The 11,379-nt window shown below is 41.3% G+C and overlaps 1 protein-coding gene across 1 annotated transcript in view; it reads right to left on the bottom strand.

Annotated features, from left to right (window-relative positions):
* Positions 1-424: 424 nt before the first annotated feature.
* The window catches only part of LOC111961760 (secretory carrier-associated membrane protein 1), a 28,955-nt gene continuing 18,000 nt past the window's right edge, over positions 425-11,379 (bottom strand). The window contains exons 6-9 of the mRNA XM_023984277.2: positions 3,957-4,116; positions 3,744-3,845; positions 3,460-3,577; positions 425-3,226 (exon numbers count right to left, since the gene is read on the bottom strand). Coding sequence (XP_023840045.1) covers positions 3,077-3,226; positions 3,460-3,577; positions 3,744-3,845; positions 3,957-4,116 — 530 coding nt within the window. The 3' untranslated portion in view covers positions 425-3,076. The remainder of the gene's footprint in view (positions 3,227-3,459; positions 3,578-3,743; positions 3,846-3,956; positions 4,117-11,379) is intronic.

Here is an 11,379-nt window from a genome sequence, read left to right as displayed (position 1 = left end):
AATCACTTTTCAACTGGTATAAACCGCATACCAGGTGCCCGGGACAGTTTAATCGTATCCCCTCATTGGTTAAAAATGGAGCATATGATCACTGAAAGGCATATGATCACTGTAAGGAGGAAGAGGAATCCTGCATGAAGTTTGGCATGAGGCAATCTGATCCCCTCTATCCCCCTGTCTTATTGTTCCTTTCTATATCTTCCAGTCTGTCCCCGGTATCTGTTTATTAAAGATTACCAACCATGAGTCAATCACAAGGAAGTCTAGAATTTTAGTTGAAGGATCAATGTAGTGTCACAATCCATGACAAGCTGATCAACCACTTTTCAGTACTCCAGATCCTTTGGTTTCTACTGACCTCTGCTGGGCATCAACTAGTAGTGCAGCTTTTAACACCAGAAAATACCATCGCGAAAAAAGGAGGTAGAGTTGACTTCTGAATTTTATTTTGTGTTAATACAATAAATATACAAAACTTAAACTACTCAACATGCGACTAAAAAGGAGAGGAGAGTTGTCTGTACAGTACAATAAAATTCAGGATACCGGCCAACAAGTTGTCAAACTTTACAAAATCTACAAACATCCCTTAAAGTTTGCTTAATTTTTTAAATAACTTCAATTTATTCCATTGTCAGAGTTGAGCAAGACAAATGTCATATTTATTCTCAGTATTTTACTATATACTTGATACATTGATTAAAAAGCACAAGTTAAAGCCACAGTCCATCTCAAAACACAAACATCGCTTAGTTTCACCTACTGACTTTCTCACATTATCCAGTTGATGCATTTTTTTTTTATTGTTTTCAAGCCAACACATATTTAACAGGAACATTCAGGTGCCATTCATTCAGATTTTCAAAATATGTAGAATAACTTAAAGTAGCTCAGCACACACATTCACTCATACTCAAGACCACAGAGAGATGAATGACTATTAGACTATTAAGGGAAGTATAAAAAGGAGGAAACTCATGGGGATGTCAGCCTGTCTCTGCCCACATCAGTGTTCAACTGAACAACCAGTTATCCTTGTTAAGACTTCACTTTGACACCCCACAACACACACGTCAATGATATTACAGCACACATGGACACGCACACACCCCTCAAAACATCCCCTCTTCATGTCACATTCAAAAGCTGAAAGTCACAGGTAGGTTCAGTTAAAAACACTCAAGACATGTTAATAAATTTAATGGAATCAGAACTTATTCAGTACTTTCTATCTAACATGATGAATACAATCCAACTGAGGGGAAGACACAGAACAGACAAACCAATAAACAAGCCTCTCTGGGAATAGAAGAATCTCTCCTTTCACTCAACCATGAAGATAAAATAATGAATACTCAGGCTATCAGCATCTACACAGCACAGACCAATGATATAACTGGGATATAACCAATGATATCTCCTGTTCTGAAGGAGTGTTTGGAGAAAGAGGGACTACTGGAGTGTTCACTTTAATGCACAGCATCAACTTCAAACAGACAGAATCCTCCTTTTTCATCAGTTCACCCACTCACTGGAGTGTAACCATGGACTTCTATACACACAGATGCCTAGACCAGAGTAGTGTCCAGCTGATCTGCAAGCTTTGTCATGCACGCAGAGTACATCTTGATATAATCCTGAATAGTACCAACTGTAACTGAGGTATGTCTCCACCAGAAAACCAAGGCTGGAGACGAGCTAGCTCTCTCACACACTGCAGTCATTTGTTAGCTAGCATACATGTGTCTGTGCAGGTATCAAGGCCTAGAATCCAGCTATTGGGTGGATGTGTCTGTGTGTGAAGGAGTGTCTACATGAAGTGCAACTTTACCACTAAAGCAAGGGACAAGGCTAGAGGATAGAGGCTATGACATTTAGGTTCATGTCATCTGGTTCTTTGTTTATATTATAAGGTATTTTGATCAAACGTTATCAAAGGCAAGACTACAAGGCTGTGAGAAAAACACAGTTATGAAAAGGATAACCAAGACAGTACAAGACAGAATCCTGATTTCTGAGACACGTACCTGTTAAGTTGAGGATAGATGCAACCACAGGTGTCAGAGCTAACTGCTCCCTTTTAATCATAACGTCAATTGAACAATAACATGTCACGTGACTGTCATAGTGTATGAACTGTACAGACATAATAGTACCCTTCCTTCCTGATTTAGAGTTCTGATCAGTTTACACTCGCTTCTTGAGATTAAACCATTTAGATGTGATCATTCCGAGGTATTAAACAACTTGTGGAATGCACAGCATTCATCATCAACACTAGCCAGTATCACCACCAGAGGACAGCCCTCACTGACTAGGGACCATCTCAGCCTGACCGGCTCAGGGTTCAAAAGAAGTAAACAAGTGTTGATTTTATTAAGTGTTACATTTGACCAGTACTTGGCTGAATCCAGTTAATAAAACAGTCGTGGAAGTGAATGGATAGCTACAGCTAAGAGAGTCTTGGTGCAGTGAATTGACTTGGTACAATGCTTTAGAGAGAGTGAGAGAAAGAATATAATCTATAGCTGGGACTCACACAACATATAGGCCTCAGCATCAACATATGGAGAGACACTAATATTCATATACACACGCATACACACAGCTGCACACTCATACACTCAAAGGAAAGTTTGCAAACACTTAGTGACATGACTAAGGGGTATGGGGTAAGACAGACACAGCACAGGAGTGCATTAATAAAGTCACTGGGGTGGGCGGAGTTACAGCCCTCAGGGCATGTGAGAGGCGGGGCTTGGTGGAAGCGGGTGTCACCATGTGAGCAGAATGAGAAGGAGAGGGATCAGACGGGGATGTCATAAAGCACAAATTCTATAGGAAGTACATCTGCACTGGGAGACAAATTGAACTGAATCAAACGATTCAAACGAGCCTCTCATTTCTACTTCCTGCTTTCATCTACTATGACATCATTGGTCTCATCCTTCTAGGTGTCATGCTAGTCATGTCAGTAGAGCTAGGTTAGGAGGGTAGGGAAACTCCAGCTCGCTCTGGAGCTTGGATTGGACGGAGAGAAGAAAGAGGGCGAGCTCTAGGGGTGTCTGTGGACCAATCAGATCTGTTGCTTGAATGCGCCGCTGGCAGCGTTGGAGGCTGCAGTAGCGGCGGCTGTCTGGACCGTCTTGTTGGCCATGACGCCCGTGGCGAACTCTGCCTGGGCCTTCTCAAAGCTGGCCCCTGTGGTGCGGTACATACCATGTACCTGAAGAAATTAAGGGGGGGAGGGGGGAGGAAGAGGAAGGGAGGGAGAAAGGAGACAGAGTAGTGAGAAGAGGTAATTATCTACTTGAGCATGTCTATAAATACCCCGTGTTCATCATCTCAGAGAATATGTGGGTGTTCTGGTTCCATTAAGTCTTATCGTCTCTAACACGGTGAAAGGCTGAGTCTCATTCATACCTTTATGAATATGATGAAAAATTGTGTGTGGGGTACCTTTTTGAACATGATGAGGGACATGGTAGCAAGGGCAGTGAATAGAGCAGCGATGAGGATCATGATGATGCCAACAGGGATGCTCTTATTCAGACCAGTCAGAGCTGAGATCCACCCACTGGAGGAAAAAGGACAACAATAGACAAGATTAAAGGGTGAGTAACATGTAACCTTTATTACTTACTATGTGCAATCAAAGTTCAGTATGCTGCACCCTCTATTCTCAGAGAACATTGTGACCGTGTCACCTCCTGTCAATATCTGTGACCGCTTCCTGTCCTTACCTGGCACCCCAGCCGGAGATGCCGATGGACTGCATCACGTGAACACCAAACTGACAGATGTAGACGAAGAAGAAGACGAAGAAACGGAAAGAGCTGTCACTCCTGGAAAGGGAGAGGTGGAGAAAGTTTCCTGTTTAACGTTGACAAAGACGTGTGTGTGTGTGTGTGTGTGTATGTGCTTGTGTGTGTGTATGTGCTTGTGTGTGTAGCGACCTGAAGGCTCCGTAGAGGGGTCTATACCAGCAGACGAAGGAGCAGGGGGTGAAGATCATGAACCAGAGCATGGACAGGCCGAAGTCCACTCCTCTGGACGCATCCACACAGAACCAGGCCAAACAGCCAAACATGTTGGCAAACAGTGTCCCCGTGTGGACTGGAGCAGAACCAAACACACAATATCATTGGTTAGTTCACATTAAATACGTTGCAGATAGAAATGTAACTTATAGAGCTGATATAAATCTTTGTTGTGCAGAATAAAGGTATAGAAATCAACACTAAACACTACATCTCTATCTGAAAGACTTTTATAGAGGACCTCAAGCTACATCACTGTCCTGCCAAGTCATGCTACTGAAGAACAGGATGTGAGGAACAGGAGGAGGATAAGGAAAGATGGCTACTAAATAATTTAACACACTGAGGAGCCTGGTGGTGCCGTGCCAAGTGGAGCGTGAACAAGCACACAGTGTACACACACACAAGAAATGGATAATAAGATAATAGTTGGAGCTGTTTTGTTGGATTTCAGAGCAGCCTTTGATGTTATTGATCATAATTTGTTATTGAAAAACCTCACTTGTTATGGCTTTACATCACCTGCCACCACATGGTTGGAGAGTTACTTATACAATAGAACAGAGTATTCTTCAATGGAAGCTTCTCTAACATCAGATATGTACAGTGCGGTACCCCTTAGGGCAGTTTCCTTGGGCTGTTACTCTTCTACTATTTTTACAAATGATTTGCCACTTGTCTTACAAGAAGCTAAAAGGACTAACACTGTGTTCGAATACTCATACTACCCACACTAACCGTACCATTTGTGACGTGAATTGAGTATATAGTGAGCTTATTGGTCATAGTATGGATATAATTAGTATGCCACTTATACATCAAAGGGTTGCAAAGGGTCGGAAATTTTCCGGGAAATTTCTGGGAATTTTCCATGGGAAGTTAAGCCCTGGAATTTTGCTTAAAACTTCTTAGGGATAGGGGGCGACATTTTCACTTTTGGATGAATTTGTGCCCAAATTAAACGGCCTCGTACTCTGTCCTAGATCATATGATATGCGTATTATTATTATTACATTGGATAGGAAACACTCTGAAGTTTCTAAAACTGTTTGAATTATATCATATGATCTAGGACAGAGTACGAGGCCGTTTAATTTGGGCACAAATTCATCCAAAAGTGAAAATGTCGCCCCCTATCCCTAAAACAGAACTCATGGCAGGCAAACAGGAAGTGAAAATTCTGAAATGGGTCGCTGTGAAAGGCATCGCCTATTCAATTGCCTTATATTTATGGATCTGTATGCACTTCATATGCCTTCCACTAGATGTCAACAGGCAGTAGAACGTGGAATGAAGCATATAGCTTCATGTGGGACCGGATGAGAGCCTTTGGAGTGACAGGTCAGGCAGATTGCGCGTGGCCAAGAACTGGCAGAGGGCATGTGATGTCTTTGTCTGCACTGCGTTAGATAGATATGAAGAAATGCTCCGTTTGGGATGTTATTGGATATATATGAGAAAAACATCCTGAAGATTGATTCTCAACTGAGTTTGACCAGTTTATTCGATTTGTAATATCACTTTTTGAAGTTTTCGTTCATTAGCGTAAAGTTCGATGGACACGTGAACTACACATGCTAGCCAAAGTTGTTAATTCGACAGAAGTAATGGACATTACAAAACAAAACAACGATTTATTGTGGAACTAGGATTCCTGGCACTGCATTCTGATGAAAGWTCATCAAAGGTAAGGGAATATTTATGATGTTTTCGTATTTCTGTTGACTCTTGACTCCAACATGGCGGAGAATGGCTGAGCACTGTCTCAGATTATTGCATGCTGTGCTTTTTACTAAAAAAAATTTTTTTTATCTAACACAGCGGTTGCATTAAGAACCAGTGTATCTTTAATTATATGTTAAACATGTATCTTTCATCAAAGTTTATGATGAGTATTTCTGTATTTCGCGTTGCAATCTGTAATTACTTTCGCTATTTTGGAGACATTTCTGAACATGGCGCCAATGTAAAACCACGATTTCTGGCTATAAATATGCACATTTTCGAACAAAACATAAATGTATTGTATAACATGATGTCATAAGACTGTCATCTGATGAAGTTGTTCAAAGGTTAGTGATACATTTTATCTCTATTTGTGGGTTTTGTGAAAGCTATCTTTGCGGTGAAAAAATGGCTGTGTTTCTTGGGATATGGTGGTGAGCTAACATAAATATATGTTGTGTTTTCGATGTAAAACATTTTAAAAATCGGACATGTTGGCTGGATTCACAAGATGTTTATCTTTCATTTGCTGTATTGGACTTGTGATTTCATGAAATTATATTATATCCCTGTGGCGCTAGGCTATGCTATGCTAGTCAGCGTTTCTGATGAGAATGATCCCGGCTGGGTAGTCCAGAAAGGTTAAATTCATCAAAAAAAGTTAGCTTATAACAGTGAACCTTTTTTATGGGATACACAAAGCAATTCTAGGTCTTGTGGCATATTTTGGTTAAACTATCAACGAAATTGCAACCCTTTGCATGCACAGTGCATTCTTCCATCACATGTGCAGCTGATTCAAGATCTTTCACACTAATGATGTGCTACTGAGCACACACTACTACACTGTCTGAGCCAAAGACTACATGCTTTCTGGTAAGTTTTGATTACAATACTGGGTGGGGTGAATATATTTTATGACATGCATCATTTCTTGTTAACTAGTAAATAGCAGCCTACAGCAAAGTGTGTTTAAATCATTTCTAACTTGTCAACTATTTCTGCTAGTTAGTTTTTGCTACCATGTGGGTTTTAGCTTGCTTGAGCCTGCTAACTGAGGAGTGTTAATTCACCTGTTTCCATACATGTTTCATTTTAAAACATTTATCTTACAAAGGAGTTGTTTAATCTAACTGCTTAACTATTGATCTGTACATGGAATTGCATTTGTTTGTTTTTTACTCATTTTTTCCTAATATTTACAGGAAAATGCCACGGGCATTATCTGATGTGTGGAGACATTTCACTGCAGCTAATGTAGAAGGAAAAGCTGTGTACATTTGCAAATACTGTGCCAAATCATATGTGAAGAATGCAACAAAGAATTACCTGGCCAAGTGCATAAAGTTCCCTCAGCGCTCACAACAAGCAAACTCTGACAAAAGTCCCTCTACTTCTATTTGAGGTGAAAATGATGAATCAAACACCTTATCGATAGCAACAGCTCATGGTCCTCCTGGAATCAGAATATGTTTTTTTTACTCAATGGAGGAACGTAGTCAGAGAAATGCTGATGAATGTCTTGCTCGAGCTGTGTATGCAACTGGTTCACCTCTGATGCTAACAGGCAATGTGTATTGGAAGAGATTTTTGAACGCTCTTCGCCCAGCATACACCCTCCAACCAGACATGCTTTATCTACTAATTTGCTGGATGCAGAGTTCAACAGAGTTCAAGTGAATATCAAGCAAATAGAAAATACAGACTTTGGCAATCATCTCTGGTGGGTGGTCGAATGTTTGTGGGCAAGGAATAATAAACAACGTCATCTCCACCCCTCAACCAGTATTCTTCAAGAGCACAGGCACAACAGACTCACCAGTCTCTACATTGTAGATGAGCTGAAGGTAGTCATCAATAACCTTGGACCACAGAAGGTATTTGCACTGGTGACAGACAATGCTGCAAACATGAAGGCTGCTTAGTCTAAAGTGGAGGAGGCCTACCCTCACATCACACCCATTGGCCGTGCTGCTCATGCATTGAATCTGCTCCTCAAGGACATCACGGCACTGAAAACAATGGATACACTCTATAAGAGAGCCAAGGAAATGGTTAGGTATGTGAAGCGTCATCAAGTTATAGCAGAAAATCTACCTCACCAAGCAAAGTGAGAAGAATAAGAGCACCACATTGAAGCTGCCCAGCAAAACCCGTTGGGGTGGTGTGGTCATCATGTTTGACAGTCTCCTGGAGGGGAAGGAGTCTCTCCAAGAAATGGCCATATCACAGACTGCCGATATGGACAGCCCCATCAAGAGGATCCTCCTGGATGATGTATTGTGGGAGAGTGGTAAGCAGCCTGCAACTCCTGAAACCTATAGCAGTAGCCATTACACAGATTGAGGGAGACAATGCCATCCTGTCTGATGTTCAGACTCTGCTTGCAGATGTAAGAGAAGAAATCCATACTGCCCTGCCCAATTCACTGTTGCTCCAAGCAGAGGAAACTGCAGTTCTGAAATACATCAAAAAGGGTGAAGACTTCTGCCTGAAGCCCATACACGCCGCAGCGTACATGTTGGACCCCAAGTATGCTGGAAAGAGCATCCGGTCTGGTGCCGGGATCCCTACAGCTAATTCTGTCAAATCAAAATAATTCATAAAAAAACAGATTGACAGAAATATGGCTGAGACGCAAAGAAAATTCAAAGAGAGGGGGTACAAAAATGGTCAGATTAATACTGCCATTGAGAAAATTCAAAACATAACCTTTTTCAAGGTCAGTCTCGCATTCTAACTACCCGCTACTCAAAGTGCTCAGAACAAATTAAGGGAATCGTTCGAACATTGGCATATTCTAAGATCCGATGATGGTCCGAAAACACATTACCGATACTATCCCTTGGTCGTATTCTCACGGGGCAGAAACCTCAGATCAATTGGTAAACTGATTTACTACCCAAAGATATCCCTGCACAACGTGTATTTGTGCCCCTATTGGATGGAAACTACAAGTGTAATGGCTGTGCTCAATGCAATGGCACTTAATGTAGATCCTTCAAAACACCCCCAAACAGGGAAACAGATCCCAATCAAAGGTGTTATCACGTGCTCCACTAAAGGCAGTTATTTATCTTATAACTTGTCACTGTGGTAAAAATTATGTGGGTAAAACAAAGTGTGAATTAAAAGTACGTATCTCAGAGCATCGTAGCACCATTAGATGCAAAAACTCGACTTACCCAGTTGCGGCCTACTTTTTGGAAGCAAACCACTCGATTTCGTCTCTACGTTATATTGGCATCAAAATTCCCTAGGAGAGGGGGTGACCGCAACAATTTATTGTTAAAACGAGAGGCTGCCTGGATCTTTAATTTAAAGGACCCATGCTCCCTTTGGTCTCAACGTAGACTTTGATCTGAAGCCATTCTTGTGATTGTGTATTGTAAATGGTTTGTAGGCTTATGTAGCCAAATAGTATATATGATCGTACGCTATCCATTTATGTTATTTGTATGCCATTTTAATTTATGAGAATTAACCAATGATATCAGACCACAGCCGGCCATGATTACAGACACCTGTGTGTCTTTTGACAATATAAATGAGTCACCCCGCAGTGTGTCATTATACCCTGATGAAGACCGCTTGTCTGTCGAAACGTTGGACATACATTTTTTGCATCTGAGCTCCTAGAATGTGCGGCTCTCCTTTATTTTTTTGCAGAGATCAACAAGGCCTACGGTGTCATCACTACCGTGTCTCGCCACCTTGGCCTGGATGAGGTACACTTCCAAGCAAGGGCTTTGGGATGGAGATGCAATATGGCAGTCGTGCCAACATATCTCATCAGCCACCTGGTGGAAGGGACTTTGTGGATCTGAGGCTCTTTCCCAAGTTGCCACCATCATCCTCCAAAATCAGCCACCTCAGAGCGCAACTGGTCCTTGTTTGGGAACACACGCACCAAAGCACGCAACAGGCTGACCAATAGAAAGGTTGAAAAGTTGGTGGCCATCCGGGCAAATTTTGGGCTTTTAGAAGCCATCCTCAACAAGGTTTGAAAGTGACAGTGAAGATGAGGCCTCAGTCTGATGTTCAAGAAGTGGACATTGAGGAGGTCCAGGGAGAAGACATGGAAGCCTGAGAGGAAGACAACCAATGCTTTTGTTTCTAGACTATCATTTTACAGATGTATGTTGAATTGTTTTGGGGGAGATGCGATGGATCATTGGGGATCATTCAATATTCCCTTTCTTTTGTTGTTCAGTGAAATCATCCCATATGAAGAGTCAACTCCTTTAATTAAAGTTTAATTTGTAACAATTTTTTCTTTTTTTCTATTGGGAGGTAAAATGTTTGTTTCTGTCTCCATATGATATGGTAAACATATACAATGCAAAAAACATCTACATTTAAATGTTATATTAATTTGCATATATTTTCTTTAATTCCCACCTCTGAATATTCCCCAAAATGTGCAACCCTATTTGCCAGTATCTTAACTATAGACTAACTGCCCAAAGTTTGACTTGATTATTACAGTCATTTTTAGCTTAGCTAAATGGTATAGTCGTTGTGCGTTCTCAATGGACATTCGGGTGTTTTCGTAAATTCGCTCTGGCTAGCTACTCCGATTTCAGAGTACTCTCGTCTGAGTGTACCAGAGAGCAGAATAATGAATTTACTAGCACTCAACACCGGTTGAATATGGTCGGTGTCAGTTAACGTCGGCAAAAAAGCATAATTAAATTGTTGCCAGCAACAGTTGGTCACCAACGCACTGGATAACATGAAAACTGCCTAACCAGCTCTGCTAGGGTGAATAAAATGGTCAGAGTGGTCACTCATTTGTCTGGAAGTAGCTAGCAAGCTAGCCAACGTTAACTTGGGCGCTTAACTGCCGTTGTAAGGTCAGAATGTTCAAATCAACCCTACTCCTCGGCTAGAGCACACTCCGAGAGCGAAACACTCTGATTTCACAAACGGACAATCTGACAACACTCTGAATTTACAAGCGCACTCCAGATTGAATTTAAAAACACACCCGAAGGTGTAAAATGTCTAACTAGTCATTTGTTATGCCAACTAGCTAGCAAGTGGTTGCACAGCAGTAGCATCAACCTCCGGTAGACCGGCAAAGAGCAAGAATGCACAACTGAAACGATACTGTTCCTTTTACAGTATAATCAAATTTACTAATTAGTATATACTCATTAAGTATGTAGTATACGGTTTGTTAGTATGGGTATTCGAACACAGTTTATGTATGCTGATGACTACACACTCCACACATCAGCACCTACAGCCAGTAAGCTCACTGAAACTCTTAACAAGGAGTTACAGTCAGTGTCAGAATGGGTAATTAACTGGTCTTAAATATATTGAATGCAATTATAGTTCATATAAGGAAATCAGTAATTTGAAATAAATTCATTAGGCCCTAATCTATGGATTTCACATGAATGGGCAGGGGCGCCACCATGGGTGGGCGTGGTCTGCGTTTTTTAGTCCAGTTGTATGAGGCTTATGGTAGAAATTACCATTCAATTATCTGGCAATAGCTCTGGTGGACATTCCTGTAGTCGGCATACCAATTGCACGCTCCCTTAAAACATCTGTAGCATTGTGTCGTGTGACAAAACTGCACATTTTAGAGTGGCCTTTTATT

The sequence above is a fragment of the Salvelinus sp. IW2-2015 genome, linkage group LG4q.1:29 (assembly GCF_002910315.2).
Source record: "Salvelinus sp. IW2-2015 linkage group LG4q.1:29, ASM291031v2, whole genome shotgun sequence".
NCBI lineage: Eukaryota > Metazoa > Chordata > Actinopteri > Salmoniformes > Salmonidae > Salvelinus > Salvelinus sp. IW2-2015.
Note: the sequence above shows the minus strand (reverse complement) of the source record. Positions and strands in the feature narration are given on the sequence as shown.